At 41.2% G+C, this 22,496-nt stretch overlaps 1 protein-coding gene across 1 annotated transcript in view; it reads left to right on the forward strand.

Annotated features, from left to right (window-relative positions):
- Xrcc5 (X-ray repair cross complementing 5) overlaps window positions 1–22,496 on the forward strand; it is an 83,944-nt gene that overhangs the window by 49,995 nt on the left and 11,453 nt on the right. The window contains exons 17-19 of the mRNA XM_051190434.1: window positions 18,478–18,587; window positions 20,810–20,906; window positions 21,164–21,231. Of these exons, the coding sequence (XP_051046391.1) occupies window positions 18,478–18,587; window positions 20,810–20,906; window positions 21,164–21,231 (275 nt within the window). The remainder of the gene's footprint in view (window positions 1–18,477; window positions 18,588–20,809; window positions 20,907–21,163; window positions 21,232–22,496) is intronic.

Raw genomic sequence — 22,496 nt, forward strand, 5'->3', positions numbered from 1 at the left:
ATCTGCTTCATCCCTGCAAGAGATCTCTGTCTAGGGAAGGGAGGAGGAAGTCTTTTCCCTTTTTCTTGTCTGTTTTTTTTTTTTTTCTTTTGATTGATTACACAAAAGTTTGACCAATAGTAGATCACTGATAATATTGCTTAGGTAGAACTGACTGTATTACCCACTGATATTAACTAAAATATGAGAGCACTTACTTTCTGATAGGCCTTGCAGCATAGGTTCACCAAGTTCGTTGTAATATTACCATCTCCTGAGATCAGTAGTCCACAGCAGACAGCTGTACACTTCCTTTTCATCTGGCTTTTGGTGTGAGAGAAGAACGCCTCTTGTTCTAATCGTATTGGCAGATAGGAGACAGAAACAGTCTTGACTGCTGGGCTTTCTGGGAGCTGTTGTTGATACCCTTTCAGGTAGCTTCCTATTACATCCTTTCTTCACTGTTTGCAGTTTTACAATGTAGAAGTTCTTGACCATGACCACATCCATAATAGCGTCCTTCTGTTATGAAAGTCAGCTCATTTCCCTGTTAATTCACACTGTCTATAAAGGCACTGTTGTCTTCATCTGTGGTTTGTTACCTGTGATTGTGGGGCTCCTCAAATCAAATCCGTCCACTTGTTTGAATGTCTTCCTCTACCCAGCCCTTAGTAGGGCTGCAGAAGAGCACCATGGATTTCTAACACTTTTTCCCTGCTATACTTACAAATGCTAACAGAGATGGAACAATAGCACACACCTTTAGTCATCTCCCCAATGCCTGTGTGACTGAGATATGTCTGAATTGATCAGTTCCGTCCGAATATGCGATGTTAGGTAAAAGCTAGGCTGTTCCTTCTAGAAAAGAAGGACAGCTAATAGGATAGAACACAACTTATTTTATAATGAGATGACTTTCCCATTCATGGGTCCTTTTTTGCCGTGTAGATTATAGAATCTGTTTTATATTAGACTTCTGCAAAGTGACAGGGAATTGGAACTCCAGTCCACCAAATTGAATTTTTGTGAATGTGACTGGTGTAAGAAGGAGGAGGAAGGGGAGGAGGAGGAAGAAGAAGAAAAAGAAAAAAAATAGTGTCAGGGCATCCCAGGAGGAGGAAGAGAAGGAGGAGGAAGAAGAAGAAGAAAAAGAAAAAAATAGAGTCAGGGCATCCCAGGTAGAAATGGTGCAGACCCTGTCCTCCATTGTTTGTTTGCCATTGGCTTTATGTGTAAGTGAGGAGCAATATGCCATGACCATTTGGTAGAGGGCGCTCAGTTTGTTCTGTAGCTCCAGAGGCTTTAATCCCTGCCCCTCTTCCCCAAGTCCTGTGGCTCTCCCTCCCTCCTCCCTCCCTCCCTTCCCACCTTGTGCTTTGTTCCTTTTTCTTCACAAACATTCTTTTAATTTTAAGAGCTGTTTTCTAAAATTCATTTTTCCAGGTTTTTCCAGCACTGGGTAAAACATGCTATAATTAAATGGTAATGAAATTATATTATTCATTGAAGTCCAGGAGGTGTGTTTTTCCATCTGTTTTTATATGATATCGCTCTGTCCCATTTCCACAGAAACTTATTTATATAAATACGTGATTTTTCTGCCCTGAGTCAAGTCTCAACTCTGGGATTTTGAGCCTTGTGATTTAGAAGAATCTCTCTCTCTATTCCTCTCTCTGTCTCTCTTGGTCTCTCTCTCTCTGTGTGGTTGTGTGTGTTTCTTTTTTGTAGTTTGCCCTGATATATGTAATTCTGATTATGAGTTAGATAATTTGTCAGAGCTTTGTCCAAATAAAATTAGATTAAAATGTGGATGCCAGATAGTTGTGGCATATTCCTTTCATCTCAACACTCAGAAGGCAGAGGTAAGGCAAATCTCTGTGAGTTCCAGGAGAGCTAAGACTGTTAAACAGAGAAACCCTGTCTTCAAAAATAAAACAATGGCTGAGCTGTAGTGGCTCATGCCCTTATTCCCAGCACCTGGGAGGCAGAGGTAGACAGGTCTCTGTGAGATCAAGGCCAGCCTGGTCTACAAAGCTACACAGAGAAACCCTGTCTCAAAAACAAAACAAAACAAAAACCAAAAACATATGTATTGATGTTTAACAAGGATCAGGAGAAACAAATAGGCCAAATAGATACTTATTCAGGGAGAAATAACTCACAACATAGACAGATGAACACCAGCAGGTTCCTGGTCCCATGGATGCCTTCCGATGTGCTCCTGTCCCCATGCTGCAAGCGAGAGAGAGCTCTCTGAGCCCCCTCCTCAGCCTTAGTTCCCCCAGGTCATGTCCGGCCCTGTCTCCACCCCCACAGGTGCAGACAAGGTGAATATCTTACTACATACATGGCCTTTATCTACACAGAACTTGTCAATTTAAGAAAAAAACTTCTGCTAAATATTTTGAACATTAAAAAAAGATACTAAATACAGTGATTAACTTGCAAACATCTTTAAATTCATAAATATTAAAAAAATTTGACATACTTATTCCTTTCCCAAAATAGCACTGACACATGCAGTCAAGGAGAGAACACATATTGCTAACTCTTGGGTTTAGACTATAATTTATATTTTTATTAAATATTTCACTTGCTTCTTTTTTGACTTTATTTAAATTGTTAAGTCAGAACTTGAGTATCAGGCTTATTCCATGCATCATTTGTTAGGACATGTCATCATACTTGAACATAAAAGGCTATTTGGAATCCTGAAGGGCTTGCAAAAGAGATGTGTTACTATTTGACACAGTAATTAGACATCAGTGGCCCTTGGAGTCATCTTCCACATGGGTGGATTGAGGCCAAGAATAGTTAGGATGGCTTCCCACAGATTACTGCAAATGTGTAGAAGACACCATATCCAGTTCCAGAGAGTCAGTTCATGTCCTCTGTAGCTTAAACTGGCACACACCACTACTCTGAGGTGTACATTTAAGTGTAATAAAACTTATCAGCCAAATAATTCAAATGAAATGTAAAATAAAGATGAAAAGAGAAACTAGAAATGACATTATATGGAAACTGAAAACCATCATGCACTTATAACTATCATTAGAGTATTTCCAGGGCTAGAACCGTGGCTTAGTTGGTAAAGTGCCTGCAGTGAAAGCTTAAGGACCAGTGTCCAGATTCCTAGCACTCACGTAGAAAATCAGCCACGCATGGTGGAGTATGCATGTGATACCTGGGGAGTATTGACAGGTGATGCTTAGAGTTCATTGGCTAGCCAGCCTAGCTAAATTGATGAGCTCCACGGTCTATGAGAGGAGGCCTGGCAAGGTGAGGCAGTGGATAAATGTATGTACATGCAAACTTCATGACCTGAGTTTGAGCTCTGAAACCTACGTAGAGGTGGAAGGAGAGAACGCCATGAGGTTGTCCTCTGACCTCTATATGCATGCTGTGGCATCTCACAAACATACATGCACACATACATACATGCACACTAATACATTAATTAAAAATAAGGTGGAGAGTGAATGAAGAAGCTAATGTTGGCCTCTATAGGTATTTGTGCACACACATACATATAACACATACACATAACACATATATCTGCCTATGCTTCCACCCATGAACATGTACACGCACACACTCCCCATACATGAATGCATGTATGTGTTTGTATCTGAATGCATTTTCATATTTAACAACTCCTAAAAGGCTTCCACTCATTCTTACTCTGCTTTTCAAATTCTTAAATGTATTCCTGTTGCTGTAGATGAGAAAATCTCCAGTGTAGTGCATGGTTTTTAGAGAATATGACAGGGCTGTCCCTTAAGAAAGAGATACCCGTAGCATACAAATGAACATGTACTGTGATGCCTGCATTCAAAGTGAGCAGGTAGCTTTCTCTTGAGAGCGTTACAGGAAGTTTGTATGTAACACCACAGCAATCCTGGTTTTGTTCCTCCCGAGCTGTAGTGAAGTGACTTGCCTAAAACTTGCTGAGTAGGTTTGTTCTTATGGTTGTTTCCATTTTATGTTAGAAGTGGGTAAGATATCCTTTTCTCTGGCTGAAAATGTTACTTAATTTTTTTTTATGTATATGACTATTTTGTGTGCTTGTGTGTCTGTGCACCTTATGTGTAGTGCTGTGAGGGTCAGGAGGGGCCATTAGGTCCCTTGGAACTTGCATTACAGGCAAGTGTCTGTGCACCTTATGTGTAGTGCTGTGAGGGTCAGGAGGGTCAGGAGGGGCCATTAGGTCCCTTGGAACTTGCATTACAGGCATGAGCTGTCTCATGGATGATAGGAATTGAACCTAGGGCCTTTAGAAGAAAAATCAATGTTCTTAACAGCTGAGCCATCTCTCCAGGTCCCCAAATGTAGAGCTTATTCTTGACTTCCTTGCATCAGGTAACTAGAAGAGACCATAGTCCATTCAGACATTCCTATATGTTGAACCACCAGCTTGCACTGGTGACTTCTGCCACCAATGAGAGAGGGCACAGTGTTCACAGGTGGCTTCTGTGCAAAAGCAGCATTTGTAGGTGCTTAGGAGGAAAGGGTGTGTCAGTCAGCTTGCCGTTAGAGTTCACACGTGCAGTAAATGTGCGTGATATGATTCATAAGACAGAAAGCAGTGAAGTGCTTACTCGTGGCAGTTTGGGTCTCCCCTTCCACCCTCTATACATTCTGATTCCTCCTTGTGTGATAGATCATTCTCATGCAGAGCGTTGTGCTTGGTGCTTGAATTGGGCTGTCTTAAAGATTGCTTCTCAGGCCCAGCTGTTTGAGAAAGGAACGCATTTCAGATTGTGCTGATGTGCACACTGCTTTAATCAATGACTTAGAGTGACTGCTAGTGGCAAACGACAGAAGCTCTTTACCAATTAAGATGTTTAGGAAAGGCTGTTAGGCTTTTGTTGAAATAGGCACTAATCGGCTGAGATGTGTTGCAAGGAGTTGAGAAACAGCTTGAAGTCTTGCTTAGATGTAATAAAAATGTGTGGTCTTCTCCTTTCAGATTGCAAGCCCAAGGCCAAAAATATGCTGACACAGGAAGAAATGGCAAGTGTAATTGGTACAGTTAGTCCTGTGGAGCTAAGCCCATGGCTACACAGGACTTAGAACTAAAGGTGGTACATTCACATCTTTGGCTGGAAGTGGGAAGGGAGTTTGATTCATATACAGAAGAGTTTTGTTGTCAGTGGAGATATCTGTGGAAATAGCAGGAAAATAGACTTTTCTCAAATGAGCCTTTCTACCTGGAGAACTGTGTTCTGTCATTTCCTGTAGTATTTTCCAGTGTACATGGGGCTGATTTTTCCAGCCAAGCTTTGGTAGCTGTCCAAAGTAGGAACAGGTAGTGTTTCCCCACTGAGGTAGAGCTCTGGGTTTCCTACACGAGTGGCGCTGACTCACTGTTGCTGTCAGCTCTCAACAGCTTTGTTGAAGTGAATGTTTCTGCTGTAAAGGTTCCTTGTAAGTACGTTTTGGGGAGCTCTTACGTTTCATAGAGCAGTGTTGTCACCCTGAAATCCAGTGAAAGAACATTTTCTTGCTCCCAGGAGTGGATTCATGTATTTCAGCAGACTGCTTATTCTTGGGTAAAATAACAAATACAGAGCCTTACTTTTTACCTGCTTACCTGTTCAGTAATATCACGTTTTATTTATTCATTCACCAGATAGTGGACACTTGGATTGTTTTCAGTTGGGGCTGTTTCAGACATTTGTATGCAAGTATGGTTGGTACATGTTTAACTTTTTGGAAAAAATTAAAATTTATTATTATTTGTGTGTATGTGTATGTGTACGAGCACATTCATGCATGCTTGCCACATACCATGTATGGAGGTCAGAGGAGGCTGTTCTTTTTCTTCTACCATGGGCTCCAGGGATTGAACATGAGTTGTTAGGCATTTCTACCTAAGGAGCCATCTCACTGACCCCTGTTTTAACTTTTTAGAAGCAACTAAATTCCTGAAAAGAGGTCAATCATACCATCCCTACCTGCAAAACCCAAGGTTTCAGTTGCCTTAGATATTTGATAACTCACATTGTCCTGTTTTTGTAATTCCTTATGGTTTTAGTGTGTAGCTATTATAGACTACTTGTATATTTTACTTTTTTGGGTGAATTTGCGTTCCAGTTTTTTGATGACTTTTATTTGGTTTGTCTTACTGAGATGCAGAGATATGTATGTTCTGGTCCAGTTGTTTATCAAATATGATTTGCAAAGTTGTCTGTCTGTGGCTTGTCTTTTTAAAAAGTTGTTTTTTTTTATTTATTTGGCTATATATTTATTTGTATTTTTGAGACAGGGTTTCTCTGTAGTTTTGGAGCCTGTCCTGGAACTCTCTCTATATACCAGGCTGGCCTCGAACTCACAGAGATCTGCCTTCCTCTGCCTCCCGGGTGCTGGGATTAAAGGTGTGCAGCACCACTGCCCAGCTGTTTTTATTTTTAATTGTGTGTGTGGGTGCCTACAGAGGCCAGAAGATGGCTCTGTGAGTCACATCAGGTGGTTCACATCTTCCTCTAAGTCTAGCTCCAGGGATGTGACTGAACTCAGGTCCTTGGGCAGAGCAGCGCATTCAGGGAGTAGGCTTTTAGGTCGGATTCATCTCAGATCTCTGGTCCTGTTTGCTAAGTGATTGCCATCTTCAGCAATGGATTTACTTTCAACTTCTGGGAAGCAACCAAGGGTCCTGGCAACCAAGGGTCATGGCAGTATTCATCTTGGGTTTGAAGACTGGGCCTCTCACTGGTTTGGAGCTCACTAAGTGACCTGGGTGGACTGGTCAGAGAGCCCCAGCAACCCATGAGTCAGTCTACTTTCCCTGAGCGGGATTACATGTGCATGACATACATCCTTCCTGGCCTTTGCATATGGATTCTGGGAATCACACTCATGCTTGTATAGCAAGCAGTTCATCATCTTATTAAGCAATTTGCCTAGCCCCTAAAACCTCTTTTCTTATATAGGCATTCACAGCTATACATTCACTCCAAGAATTTCTTTAGCTGCATATGCTATATTGTCAGGTGTTGTGTACGTACTTTTATTCAATTCAAACATTTCCTAGTGTCTTTCATGATTTTTTTTTTTTTTTTGGTTATTTAAAACTGTATGTTTTATTTGTTTGGTTTTGCTTTTTGAATCAGGTTCTCACTATGTAGTTCAGGCTGATCTTGAACCTACTACTATGTACTAGTCTGGCTTTGAACTCATTCCTTTTCCTTCAACCTCTCAAGTTCTGGGATTACAGACATATGCCACTATGCCAAGCAAGAAATATATTTCAAGAGTTGAGAACTCCCCACCTTTCTGTCACTTATGAATTGAATTCTGTCATGATTAAAAAGCATTCTGAATGGTGCTAGGCCTTTTGTGGAGGTGTTCTATGGCCTACCACAAAGCCAGCCTACTCTAACATGTTCCCTTTGGCCTTACAAGGAGTGTGAATTCTGCTGCTGCTACCTGAAGCGTTCCAGAAGTGGCTGTTTGGCTGGTCATTTGTTCAAATACATGTCTTTGTTGATTTTCTGTCTAGTGCTATCTGTGATGTTTTGGGTGCTGGAAGTTATTCACTTTGAGAGCTTTTGAGCTAGCGAGGCCTTTGTAATATTTGTCTCGCCTCTCTCCCTAAGAGACTGAAGTGAGTTTCTGCACGGTACCAAAAAGAAAACATGGTCAGCTCAGGTAACACAGGGTGCTTTTAGAAAAATAAACATGTGTTTACAAGGTTATTCTTGTATTAGAACTCTACTTAGTGAGAAGAATTCATTCAGACTGTTAAGGGGTGAGGTCACTTAAGGTAGCAGACATCCCACAGATTTCAAATGTGTCAGCACATAAAGGGAAATGGACAGAGGTATAGATGGTGGTAGATACTTTAGTGTATCAGGTCTTAACCAGTGCTTATAGATGGGCAGAGTGTGCAGGTTTGTTATTCCTCTCATTTGTTTCTTCTGTGCCATTCTTAGTAAGCTTATGCCTATTTTGTTCAATTATTTACCTTTGCACTGAAAAGGAAACACATATAGAATAGTCTGTATTACCCTATATTTGTCCTATTTCTCTTCTTTTCAATCTATTTAAAATTTTTATTCAAATCTTTTTTATTTATATGTATTTGCTTCTGTGTGAATGCCATGTGTGTAGAAGTAGGTATCTGCAGAGACCGGAAAAGAATGTCAGATCCTGAGAGCTGTGCCCTCTTCTGACCTTATGGGCATCAGGCAGGTACAAAGTATACATTCATACATGGAGGCAAAGAAACCAAACCAAAACAGAAAACAAGGGACAACCAAAAATAAATAAAATTTCTTTAAAATGACTTTGAAATGACATACAAAGTAAAAATTGAGCATATTAAATGAGGTAATATATGGTAAAATTTAAAAAATACCTTGGCAGTGGTGGTGCACACCTTTAATCCCAGCACTCGGGAGGCAGAGGCAGATCTCTGTGAGTTCGAGACTAGCCTAGCCTATAAGAGCTAGTTCCAGGACAGGCTTCAAAGCCACACAGAGAAATCCTGTTTCAAAAAACCAAAAACATAAAAGGAAAAAAAAATTTATTTGTGTGAGTATTCTTCCTCCATTTATGTGAGAAAATACATATGGAATAGTCTAGGTTATATTACCGTAAGTGTGCTTGGTACCTTTGGAGGTCAGAAGAGGGTTGGATTCTCTGGTTTGCAGTTATAGTTGTGAGACAATCTGGAGTTAGTTGTGAAAGAAGTCTCAATAAGAGATTTTCTTGTTTAGGTTAGGGATTAACTTGATTATGTTAACTATGAGGGAAGGCTTGCCCACTATGGTTGGCACCATTCCCTATACTGAGAATTCTGGACTGTGTAAGAGTGGAGAAAGCTGGCTAAAGACAAATATGAATGCATTAATTTATTGCTTTCTGTTCTTCCATACTATGAAGGATTATAACCTGATTTAATAAAACCCTTTTCCACTCAAGTTGCTTTTGCCAGGGTAATTCAGTTGAATCTGGCCAGCTTGCCTAGTTCCTATCTGAGATGGGGAGTGTGGATTGAGAAAGGGCAGGTAAAGATACTAAGAAAAAGATAGAGACACAGAATAGAGTCAGGAGGGTAATCCAGTGAATATTGAATGTCCCAAGTTTATTCTTCAACATTCTTATATATATATTTCAACATTCTTACCAACCAAAAAGGGGAAGATGCCTTTATCATGATACAAGGAACAAACAGACCTTTCTCCAAACATTTAGTAACTATGCCTTAAACTAAATCTTTGTTATCTGTCCTTGAGGATTAAGAGTAACCACACCGTAGACCAAGTCTCTTGTTATTTAGATAAGACATCCATGCCTAAGACCAAACATCCTACAGTAGCCTGAGACCTTTAGGTTTTATGACTTTAACCTTAGAATGGTAGGGGCAGTTTTGAACCCTCTGACCTCCAATAATACCACACCTCCTAATAGTGCCACTCCCTAGTGACCAAGCATTTTATGAGCTGATGGAGACCATTCCTATTTAAACCATTATAACTACCCACATTGAAGTTAAGTATTCCTTCCTCAGTTAAACTCTGGAAACTCCCTCAACCATACACCCAAATATACGTCTCTTAGGTGAGTTCAACTCTAGTAGAGTTGGCAAAGAAGATTAGCTACTGCATAGAGAAATACAACATTTCTATATTTTGAACTCTAAATATTAAAGTTTCTTTATTAAACAATAGAGAAAACTGTAAATTGGAGAAAAAAGAGATCTCAGGATTCTTAAGAAAAGATGCTGCATTAATAAAGGGTACTAGTAGGGAATTATAGAGGATTTATGAAGAATATGGTTGTTCTAAAATGTTTACTATCGATATTCCAAGGATGACTCAAATTTGTGATTCGTCTTATAAACAGGGTGCTGCCTCTGCCTCTGGTATGCACAAAATCATCTTCAGCTGGTGCCTGCCTGCCTATGAAATCTGACTCATCACACACTGTATATCCTCAATTGATACATGAATTACAATTTCATTCAATTACCAAGTTTTAATTGGATCCCATTGCCAGATTGGGCTCTTGTTCCACACTGTTTCCTCTTGGCTGCGCTGTTACTATGGCTACTTGGTTCCTTCTGCTTAATCTCTGCAGTAGGTGATGACATCAGCATCTACTCAGGTTTGAAGCCAGTTACTGTAATACACTGCTGTCTTGTATCCTCTTCCTTCTTATTGCCCATCTGGACTAGGATCAAATCAAGATGGTAAGGCTCTTAATTCCTCTATATCTCTTATTTTAGTAACTAACTTTTGCTACTAACTCTAAGTGTTAGAGTTCTAGGACCTTGGGAACTTGTAGAGCCCATCTTTCTCTTCCCTTCCTGTCTGTGATCCCAAGCACAGTACATCTTTCAGGACTATGGCATATACAGTACAAACATATGGTGTATACATTATATAAACAAGCCAAAGGAACCTCTTCCTTGTTTAATGAGAATCTTCCTTGGCTTTCTTTCTTTTGTTAGCATGGTGTGGCTTTTTTGCTTCAAATATATTCCTCCCTCTTTTTTTTTTTTTTTTTTTTTTTTTTCTGGAGCTAGAGAAAATGAATCATCTCAGAGAGAGGATGTTCTTTGTTCTGTATTTCACTGCTATGTTTCTTGTATTAATTGATGACCTTTAGGCTTTGTGGGCAATGTTAATGGGCTTTTAATGTTTAACGTATGTTTCTGATGAAAAAAAAATTGCAAGATCATAAAATGTTGTGGAGGTCACCCATTGACCATGAAATTTAAAATTTGCCACCTGCCCTGGAAAGAGATCTGGTCTTACAACCGAACTTTTGAAGATGAAGAGTATTGTCCATCCAGATTTTAAAATGATATGTTGTCATGCTTTTTGACATGTGGTGAGTTCACAGCTAGTGACCTAATTGGATATCATTTTTCTAGTTTTTCTTTAGCTCACCCTATCGTTTTTATTCTACAGTAAGCTAAGGTCAAGAGGCCTTCAGTATCCTCCATTCTTGTAGCCATAGAAGTAGGACTCACAATTAGCACAAATAAAAACAAAAATAAAACAAGAGCTCTCTCATGGTCCATAGGAATAGACCCTGACAACAAAGACTTCGCATTTACTCTGCCTGGGGTTTTAATTTAACACATCAATGAAAAGACAGCATTTAAAAAGGGAGGAAACACCCAGCAGGACTTGCTTTTATTAGTGCAATTTGTAAGAAATTACTGCATTTAATGAGAAAATCGTTAAGCATGAAAAAAATGGGCTGTGATGGAACTCGTGGAGCTTAGATGGTGAGATTTTAATTGAGTTTTTTACTTGTTAGAAAGATGGTGACGACAATGATGATGATGGTGACGATAATAAAATAATCCAGTGCTGCACCTCTTCTCTTGAGGTGATCAGCTCTTTGTGTTCCTAGTTTAGCTTCCCCTGCTACCCAGCATACATAGATGATGGTGGTAGAGATCCTTGGGTACCTGTTGACCTTTGTTCTCTTTCTACAAAGAAGCCACACCCCTTGTGCTAAGTGAAGGGTTATGAGACAGAGTCCAGCAGAACAGTTCCTCAGGGGCAAAGGACAAAAGAGGCAAAGGGCAAGCTCTATCTGCTACTGCTGCTTGAACAGGCAATTTAAAAGGCCATTTTCAGGCTCATAAAGTTTATGCTTTTTGTAGTTCTGTGTCTTTTGATTTCTTTTTCTCCAGTAAGAATATTCACTCGAGATTATACAAACTCAAACAGGAATATTAGAGCTAGGCACCCAAACATCCAAGGCAAACTTCTTGAGATCTTACATTAAGAAATAAATCAGCCTGTCTTTGTCATTTAAAAAGAAATACTCGAAATACCTTCTTTTTGTAGTTTATCTGGGTTCAATGGGTAGTCATAGTTGCTTCTGGGATCTTCTGTGTATTTCCACAACCATCTGGTGGTGTGGTGGTGTAGTGGGGTGGTGGGGGGCGTGGTGGTATGGTGTGGTGGTGTGGTGGTGTGGTGTAGTGGTGTGGTGTAGTGGGTGTGGTGGTGGTGTGGTGTGGTGTAGTGGGGTGGTGTGGTGTGGTGTGGTATAATGGGGTGGGGTGTAGTGGGTGTGGTGGTGGAGTGTGGTGGTGGTGTGGTATGGTGATGGGGTGTGGTGTGGTGGGGTGGGGCAGTGTGATGGTGGGGTGATGTGGTGTGGTGGTGGGGTGTGGTGAAGTGGTGGGGGCTGTAGTGTGGTGGTGGGGGCTGTACTGGGGTGGTGGGGGCTGTAGTGTGGTGGTGGGGTGATGTGGTGTGGTGGTGGGGTGTGGTGAGGTGGTGGGGGCTGTAGTGGGGTGGTGGGGGCTGTAGTGGGGTGGTGGGGGCTGTAGTGGGGTGGTGGGGGCTGTAGTGGGGTGGTGGGGGCTGTAGTGGGGTGGTGGGGGCTGTAGTGGGGTAGTGTGGTGGGGGCTGTAGTGGGGTAGTGTGGTGGGGGCTGTAGTGGGGTGGTGTGGTGTGGTGTGGTGTGGTGTAGTGGGGTGGTGTGGTGTGGTGGTGGTGTGGTGTGGTATAGTGGGGTGTGGTGGTGGAGTATGGTGGTGGTGTGGTATGGTGATGGGGTGTGGTGTGGTGGGGTGGGGCAGTGTGATGGTGGTGATGTGGTGTGGTGGTGGGGTGTGGTGAGGTGGTGGGAGCTGTACTGGGGTGGTGTGGTGTGGTGGTGGTTAACTGCTCTTCTGTTTCCCCAAGTTAAACCTGAAGAAAAAGGAATTGTGTACCACTTAGCTAACGGTGTTACAGTTAGTAAAATGAATAGTATTTGTGTGGCTCTGTTTTCATAGACTAAAGCTTAAAAAAAAATGCCCAGGAAAAGCTTTAGATATTCTAATAAACCTTGTCGGTCCCTTGAGTAGATTTTGTCGTACCCCACTCACAAGAGAGGGAAGAGAAAATTCCACAAATGCTGTCTTCCTTTATTATTTGTGTTAAATAATACCTTGTTGATATCCAGTTCTCCTGGAAATATTCAGTTCAAAAACTGAGGGGCCTGTTCTGTAAATTCATGATAAAGCCTGTAGCAAGCAGCCCATAGCTCTGCTCCTCACTCTACCCCTGTGTGCCCTGGATGGTGAAGGGACAGGAGGCTGAGGTGGACCCTGCCTTTCCCATTTTTCCAGGTCTGCAGGGTTCAGTCAAAGGGCAATTCTGGCAGGACATTGGTAGGAGAGTTGTTAGAGGGAAGGGATAGAACAGTGGGAGAGTATCTCCTCCCTGGGCAGCTTCCTGTCCTTCATGGCTTTGCCTCCTGTAGGACAGGTCCCTGGGTTCCGGTTACCTCATTATTTTCTTGGGCTGCATGGCACAAGGAGCTAAAGGCTTCTTGCTGCTATTGTGTGCTGCCATACAGAACATTGTCAGTTGGCTTCCTAGCTCTTCTTCATGAGAGTAATGACTGCGTGAGTTACATTTCCTGTGTTAAATGTATAGAGAGTGACTTGTATCCCCTGGCTGATAAACTCACAAGCTCTACCCACAGCAGCCGGTTCATACCCTAAAGAGACACAAAAGGGAAGCCATTTTGTGATCCAACTTATTTTAGCTGCCTGTTTTAAAACGGACACTATAGATCCCTTTTATTCTTAAGCACATAACCCATCCAACTTTCTGGCTTAAAGCAGGTTTGTAATTTACATGTGGTTTTAATTGGTGACAGACTCCTTGCCTAGAGTGTTATCTGCTGATGAGCATTACTCCTTTCTATTCTGTTAAAAACAAGTGGCCTAACATTATGCTTATTTGATTTAAACACTTAAATTTTCATTGTTGCTTTACAGGTTTTAAAAATTAAGATACAGTTGTCATTAGGAATATAAATCTGTTCTTACCATTTAAAAATGACTTAACCACTGTTACCTGCAAAATGAGCAATTAGTAAATTTCCCATAGGCATTGAAGTGGTGAGGAGAATTTATTTGGGAGACATCTTGAATGATGCTTCGGTTCAAAGAAATCATTCAGCATGTCTTTAGTACTCGTTATATGTGATATGTGACAGGTGAGAGAGAGAGAGTCTGGTGTGTGTGTGTGTGTGTGTGTGTGTGTGTGTGTGTGTGTGTGTGTGTGTGTGTGTGTGTTTTCCCCCCTGTTAGGTAAGAGGAAAAACTCATAGTTACCTTCTTTCATTTGAGTGAAAATGTCTTCATAGGTCTAGGTAGTGAGTAAATGGAAGGGGAAGGCTAGATTATGGCCCCAGGTGTCTTGGTCCTTGTTACCATGCACTGAGAAGGAAGGTTGTCTGTCTTGTAGGACTTGGACTGGTGTCAAATGGTTTCTGTAGAGGGAGGGCATGTATTTCAAATAAAACAAGGAAAGCCTGAGTCGAGTGTGACATAAATATTGATGATATTGGGGCTCATTTCACATATGAACAAGATTCTGTATTGCTGTATGTACTGGCTGGTTTTGTTTGACAAGGTAGAGTCATCAGGGGAAGGAACCTCAGCTGAGGAAACTACTCCAGGAGATCCAGCTGTATGGCATTTTCTCCTTCAGTGATCAGTGGGCGAGGACCCAGCTCATGGTGTGTGGTACCATCCCTGGGCTAAAAGAAGGTGGGTTGAACAAACCATGGGAAGCAAACCAGTAAGCAGCACCCCTCCATGGCCTCTGCATTAGCTCCTGCCTCTGGGATCCTGACTGAGTTCCTATCCTGACTTCCTTCAGTGATGAACAGCAGTGTTGAAGTATAAGCTAAATAAACCCTTTCCTTCCCAATTTGCTTTTTGGTCATCATATTTTGTTGCAGGAGTAGAAACCCTAACTATGACACTATATTAAGCCCATATACAACCATATACAATCTATTCTAGATATCTTTGAAGCCTCCCCTAAGATAAAATGAAGGCCCTTCACCTGCTGTAGTATCCTAAAATGGATGATCCCTCCAATGGCCATTTTTAGATTAGCTACTAATAAGTTTGGTTGAGTCACTGGCTAATTCTGAACATTTTTGGTGCATTATAATTGGGTCTGTGACTTACTGAGGATGAAGACTGACTATCTCTTAGTCCTGTAACTTCTGTGGATGCAGAGAAATGTGCCTGGTCGGCCATTTCCTCCATACTGCAGAGCAGGGGAGCCAAAGCATAAACCAGCTAGGAAGGAAAGTTTGGTTTTCCCCATGGCAGAGAAATGGGACATGCTCCAAATGTCGGAAGGGAGGTCTCTTGTTCACATCTCTCCCTAATCAGTATGTAAAGCATTATTAATCACAGCTATGCCCTTGTGTTAAATGGTTCATTATAGTCAGTGAACCACAAAATAGTCTAGGTAAAGAGGTAGAATTCAGAGTCACGGGCCAGATGTACTGGCCATGTGACTCATTGCTTCTAGAAGAACAAAATGCAGCTCTTTGTATTCACTGGATTTGTTGGAAGGTTGTTGTGTTTGTCAGTTTCTCAACCTTGTTGGGGAAGGGACAAAGCATTCAGACAGGTATATATGAAAGACTAAATCTGTATAGGTTCACAAATCCTGAGAACTTTATTCATAAATAGAAACTGGGTGTTGAGACTCCTTCATTCTCTTCATCATTTCACCGATGCAGATGAATAGTTGGCTTTGATATTTGACTAAGCTGGTCTGTGTGTTTGTGTCTCTGACTTTCTCTCTCTCTCTGGTGTGTATGTGTGTGTGTACTTAACATGAGTGTGTGCGTGCACGTGTGTGTGTATGCATGTGTGTACTTATGTGGACATATGTGTTTATGTAAAGGCCAGAGGTCAACTTTGGTGTCTTTCTCAGTCACTCTTTGTCTTATATTCTGAGATATTGTCTGTCACTAAGCCTGGAATCCACCAATTTAATTAGGTTAGACTAGCTAACCAAGATGTCCCAAGGATCCTCTTTTTATGGGGTGCTGGGAGCTGAGCTCATGCTCTCATGCTTGTGTGTTGAGAACTCTATGTACTAAGAAAAGCAACTTCTACTTTTCATTGCTCAGTTAAGAGCCATGTTCATTGATGATGCCGTATGTAATTGCCAAGAATTTGAAAAAATTTAGCTTCAAACACAATTTTTCAGTTAAGTTACTATGATTTCACAATGTTCATAGTTTTCTTCATATTTATATCCTGTTATTATTATTTTGGTGTACATGTGTATTGCATTGTTATTATTATTTTGGTGTACATGTGTATTGCATTCCACAGTAGATTGTACAGTCCTCAAAGAGAAATTTACCTTCAACTTAATTGAATCCTAAGGAACATAGCATACCATCTTACACATAGTAGTTATACAGTAATATTAACTAGGACAAGCTAATGAAGTTGTTGTTAATTGAAGGAAAGAGAAACAGTTATGTTATAGTTTCCTAAGATTCTTCATTCTCATTTCAGAAAAAAAATGGAGGACTTGGAGTATTTGGGATTAATGTCCTCGACCTCTCAAGGGGTTTATTTGTGCTTAGATATATAATGCTAGGTGAACTTTACATTAAACTGTCTGCAAAAGGAAGCTGTTGTGAGCTATATTAGAAATACTAGACATTTGGTTACTTTGCCTTTGCACTCTGGAAAGAGAAAATGCTTTGGTTTGCTGTGGGCTTCTTGTAGATGGTTTTTTTTCCTGCCCGATAATCAGGGTTGTATTATTTTCCTTAAAAAGACCATTGGAACATGCTGTCCCTTCTTGGCATTGTGCTTGGATATTAATTTACTGCTGGAGGACACATTGGGGGAGATTTCTGAAATTGCATAGGAAAGTGTTTCTTTAATCCTCAGATTTGTCAAATGCTTTATAGTAATGGAGATCATAATCTCCCCGTTGGTAGAAGAGAGGGAATGGTTCCTGGGGATATTTTTTTCCTGAGAAATTGCTATATTAGAAAATGCTTCATTCAGTTTTTTTTAAAAATCCTTTCTACATGCTCAAAGGTCCTCAGGAAATGAGTAGATGGCATTGATTCAGGTCTTTTGTCAGACACTGAACAATGTTCTGACTCTCTGAGTCACAGTTAGTGGCCTTGAACCCTCACAGGTGACTCTTAAAAGCAGTTTGCTTTAGTATTGCACTCTCACATACATATTAAACAGAATGCTCAAATGAGGTCATGATTTTGGGAAATAGTTATCTTAGACTGTCTTGGCCATGCTGCACAAATTGTCAAGCAGCCAGGCAGTGTGTATTTTCAGGGGCGAAGGAAAGGCACCATGAGGCCATGATATTCATATTTCATTGGTTTCTTCTTCAGTTTAGGCCATGGCATGTTTCTCTTCTCCTCTGCATTTTTCATACTGAAGAATTCCTTTTTCTTTGTTTGTGAGGCAGCCTCAAGTTGCAGCTTGCCTTACAAACGATAACATTATTAATGTCCTTGTGCCTTTGGAAGCATTTATCCGTTGCCTGCTAACAGCCATTGCTTCTGAAGTGTCCAGAGCTAAGTGCAGTGCTGAGAAGCATGGGAAACATTCAGGTCCAGGAAGGGCACAGACACAGCAATGATTGCTCATTCTAATGATGAATGTGGGCTCTTTCCGAATGTGACCTGGGATTGGGAAAAGGTAGGTTGTCCCTAGCTCGTTACTTTTCATCTCCCACTACTGTTTGAGTTACCCTGAGTCTCAGAATTAGGGAATTAGGTGAAGAACTGGAGGGTTAATTTCCCATGACTGTATTAGGAAAGTTAGTTTTGAATTGTCCAAAATAAAAAAAAAAAAAAAAAAAAAAAAAAATCAAGGACAAGATTTAAAATGAAACGAACAAAAACACAAAACAAAACATCCTACTACAAAACATCCTACACCCCAGAAAACATACTTAGCTATAATTCTAAGCTCTTTAAAATTTTAAGTTTTTACCAAATTTCCTTTTTTCAAAAGATTTATTATCATTATCATTATTATTATTAATTTTTACTTTTTTGAGACAGGGTTTCTCTGTGAAGCTTTGGTGCCTGTCTTGGCACTTGCTCTGTAGATCAGGCTGGCCCTGCCTCCCGAGTGCTGGGATTAAAGCCATGCACCCCACCCCACCGCCGACTGATTTATTATTTTTAATTATGTGTTTGTATATGTCTGTGTGAGAGTGTGTGCAGCCAGAAGAGGGTGTCAGCTTCCCTGAATCTATGAGCTGCCCTGTGTAGTGTTGAGAACAGAACTCCTGGCCTCTGGAAGAGCAGTAGGTGGGCTCTTAACTGCTGAACCATTCCTTTAACGCCTTACCAAACCTCCCCCTCTTTCTCTCTTTCTTTCTTTGGTTTTTCGAGATGGGGTTTCGTTGTGTAGCCCCGGCTGTCCTGGAATTCACTTTGTAGACCATGCTGGCCTCTAACTCACATAAATCCATCTGCTTGTGCCTCCTGAATACTGGGACTAAAGGTGTGCACTACCATGCCCAGTATCAGAGTTCTTTAGACTTCTGAGGTAGAATTTTGCATCTTATCCCTTCCTAGAGAAACTTGGCTAGTATTCCAAGGCTCTTGAACAAGAGTTCATCTTTCAAGTTGTGTACCAACAACTGTACTGTGTTTTCTCAAATATCCCTCACATCTAAGAGAATATGTTTATTGTCTTACATTCAGCAAGTCTCCAGCTAATAAGTCACATCCAGCAGTTTTTGGATACCAACGAAACACTGTATTTTATGAAGAGTATGGAGTGCATCAAAGCTTTCCGGGAGGAGGCCATCCAGGTAACTGCACTTACCCATGTTTTGCCCCAACAGCTGTCAAAGGGCAGACACAAGCAGCACGGCAGGAAGCCTGGGCTTTGGAAGCATCATTCTTACTGTGAACAGTACAGTATGCCAAGAGGAGTAGAAACGACTTAATTTACTGCATCTGTCATTGTCATCACTCAGGAGGAATGGAGGCAGTTGGCAATGGGCTGGGGTATTCATCCCTCAGGGTTAGCTTTTTATGACACCAGTGTCCAGGCTACATGCTCATACTTAGAGGACCGTGGAAAGTCCCATTGTAAGCTCTGATAGCCCTGTCATTATAAAGGCTAAGCTAAGTCTTTTAGGAAAATTGATTGTTGAGAAGGATTTTATAAAGACAGGAATAGGTATATGAATGCCAGAAGAAACAAAGAACCGTACAAACAATAACAATTTCCCAATGTTTTAAGTGGGTTTTCTTTGTTTTGTTAGGAACTTCTAGAAAATGCTAATGCCAGGTGGTGGTGTCACAGGCCTTTAGGTACTTAGGAGACAGAGGCAGATGGATCTCCAAATTGGAGGTCAGCCTGGTCTACAAAGAAAGTTCCAGGACAGCCAGGGCTACACAGAGAAACCCTGTTTTGGGGGAAAGAGGAAGGAAGAAAAGAAGGAAGGAAGGAAGGGAGGAAGGAAGGAAGGAAGGAAGGAAGGAAGGAAGGAAATGCTTATAAATTCCTTCTGGGTCATTTCTGGGCATGTATTCCTCTGAACAAGAAGTGAGCCAGTTTGAAATAGAAATTATATTTTTAAAGTAGACATAGTCATAGAGTGTTTCTGTGTGGGTGCTCATTAAATATTTGCTGAATGAACAAATTAATACTTGAATAATTTAGGTTCATACAAAGAGTGACAAGAAAATAAGAAAATGTCATCAGAAGTAGATGATCCACATACCCTACAAAACAAACAAGCAAACACAATTTTGGAAAAGTAGAATCAAGAGAAGATTAAGGATGGCTCAGTTGAGTAGAGATAGATTTTGTCTAGTGGGGTGGAGTAAAATGTGTTGCTTTAAAATCCCCACCCCAGGCTTTGTGGAGCTTCTAACTTCTGTCCTTGTTGCCACCACAGCTCCCAGAGAATGTCAGCAAGCAGCATGGGCCTTAGAGAAAAGAGAGAGCTAGACTCTGGCTGTATCACCTTGACGGCACCCAGTCTTGTCTGGTCTTGCAAGCTAAGCAGGAACAGGGCTGCTTAGGACTTGGGTAGACTGTCTGTCTCAGTAGCCTAGTGTGGACAAGGCTCTGTGTTCCATCTGTATCCCTACAACTAAGATGAGAACATTTGGAAGAGGAACAAGAGATTGGAGACAGATCAGTCCATCTCAGTGCAGCCTGCTTTAACAACAAAATTAGTTTTTTTTAAAGCAACAGGAAATTCATATAAAGAAACAAAATATCAAGTTGCTCTTTGCTCCTTCAGCCCTCTTAAATTTTCTGATGTATAATGGCATGTATTTTCCACTTTCCCCCTTCTCAGTAGTCTCCCTGACTACTGACATGGTCTCAGGAGTCTATACTGGCTTAGAGCTCACAGTACAGCTGAGGCCAGCCTTTGAACCCCTCGTTTCCTTGCCCCCACTTCCCCAGTGCCAGGATTATAGGGATGTTCCAAGGAGCCAGGGACCAAGATGAGCATGTTTCTTAATTTAAAATATATATAATATATATTAGATGTGACATACAGAAATATTTATAATTAAAATAATATGACTGAACTTTATTTTAAAATTACTCCTAGAGCTATGTGAGATAGGGTTGTAAACAAAACAAGATTGGTTGAGTAACTGATGGAGTAATTTGCTCAGTGGTAGAGCACTGGACCAGTGTGCATGAGGTTCTGTGATCAATCTCTGCTAATCACAAAAAGAAACAAAGACTAGGTAAATTAAAGGTTCTTAAAGTCAGATGATCAGTAGCTGCATGAGCATTCAATAAAGTGTTATTTTGTTTGAAATTGCCTGCACTGAAAGTTAAAAACAAAGCTCTAAGCTGCCCAAATCTCTGGCTCTGAGCAGCTCCACGCCTTCCATGGATATCAGTCTTTCTGGTTCCCAAAGAACAGAGTAGTCTGAGTTGCTGGTTCCTGGTTACCAAAGTGCATTTTGTTTCTGACGGATTCTAGTCTAGAGCATTGGTTTGGAGCTGTGCTTGTGTTTGCTCTGACTTGTCTCTTTTACTCTTGCCCACCCCCAGTTTTCAGAAGAGCAGCGCTTCAACAGTTTCCTTGAAGCCCTTCGAGAGAAAGTGGAAATTAAGCAATTAAATCATTTCTGGGAAATAGTTGTTCAGGGTAAGATGGTCTTGTTTTCTTCAGATATTGATGCTACTTAAAAATATACGTATAATTTTCCTTTTTACTTTTTTGTTTTCATGTGTGTGGTGTACATGTATGTACATATGCATGTTTGTGTGCACGGGGCATGTGTTGCTTGTGTGTGTCTGTGTCTGTGTATGCATTCTGTGTATATGTGCACGTGCACACATGGACTAGGAAGCCCACGGTTGATATTAAGAAGCATCTCCATTGTTTTTCACCTTGTGTTTTAGATGGAGTTACTTTGATCACCAAGGATGAAGGCCCTGGAAGCTCTGTCACAACTGAGGAAGCCACAAAGGTATAGAGAGCTAATTCCCTCCCTGTCTTTAGATGAGTTACACCACGAGGAAGCTACTAACACAGTGCACCTATTCCTTATCAGCCAAGCCCACTCCCTCAGCTGCAGCATTCTTAGAAGAGACATTCAGTCCATTCATTTTTCCATGGTTGTGTTTCTAGAATCTACCCATAGTCCCAGTTCCAGCAGCTGCAGAACTATTGAACCCTCCTGCTTAGCCTAGATACTAATTAAGGCTGTGAAATACCAGTCTCCCCCCCCCTTCCCCACCGTAAATATTTTAAAAGTACATTTAAATTTATTTGTGTGTGTGTGTGTGTGTGTGTGTGTTGGAGTTAGCTACGTGCCATGGTGCATGGTTTGTGGTACTCGGGTGTGTATTTTAGATACAACTACAGGAATTGGTTCTCTCCTAGTCCATGTGGGTTCCAGGGTTTGAATTCAGGTTGTCAGACTTAATGGCAAACACACTGGCCCACTGAGCCAGCTAGCTGCACCTTCCCGTCTCTTTTTAAAAATACTGGTTAAACAGTGAGGGCTGGGGGATGTAGCTCAGTGGTAGAAAAATTGGCTAAAATAGCATGAACTAGGTTTGTTCCCCAGCACTAAAAACAAAGATAGGAACCACTCCAGAGATTCAGGGTTTGAGACAGGTCTCAGGAGTGGTTTGTTTGAGGTTTTAAGCTATTTTTGTGAATATAATATCAAGCTGGTAGAAAAACTCTCCTAGTCTAGCACTGGGAATAGCCAGGTATTCTTAGTGAAAGCCCCCAAGTATACAGAACCCACGAGCTTTTGATTGGCACAGTCGTTAGGCTAAGGCCCTCTTGTTTGATGTATTGAATATTAAATCTGACTCAGCTGTCAGTCAAATATATGTAGCTATTTAGCTCAGTAATTCTTCTTTGTACATCGAGGCCATAATGAAATTTTTATGAAATTCAATTGAATAGCTCGGAGGACATAGTTTATAGCACTCGGCTGCAGTCTCAGCCACTGGCTGACCTAGTCCCCCTAGCATGGCACCTGGCAGCTGGCAGTTGACTTAGCTGCCATGGGGTGGTCACTGGGCTTGGATAATGACAGCACCTTGACCTCCAGATCAAATGGTCAGTTCTGGGGGCACAGGGCTGTGATAGAGACTGGACATAACCACGGATGGTAAAGGAGAACTCTGGCTGGAGACTCAGAATAGCCTCTTAGGGAATGGCAGGGGCAATACTGGGAGGTTTAGTGTTTATCTGACTTCACAACGCCATGAATTT

Source organism: Phodopus roborovskii, unplaced genomic scaffold (genome assembly GCF_943737965.1).
Source record: "Phodopus roborovskii unplaced genomic scaffold, PHOROB, whole genome shotgun sequence".
In the NCBI taxonomy this organism is placed as follows: Eukaryota; Metazoa; Chordata; class Mammalia; order Rodentia; family Cricetidae; genus Phodopus; species Phodopus roborovskii.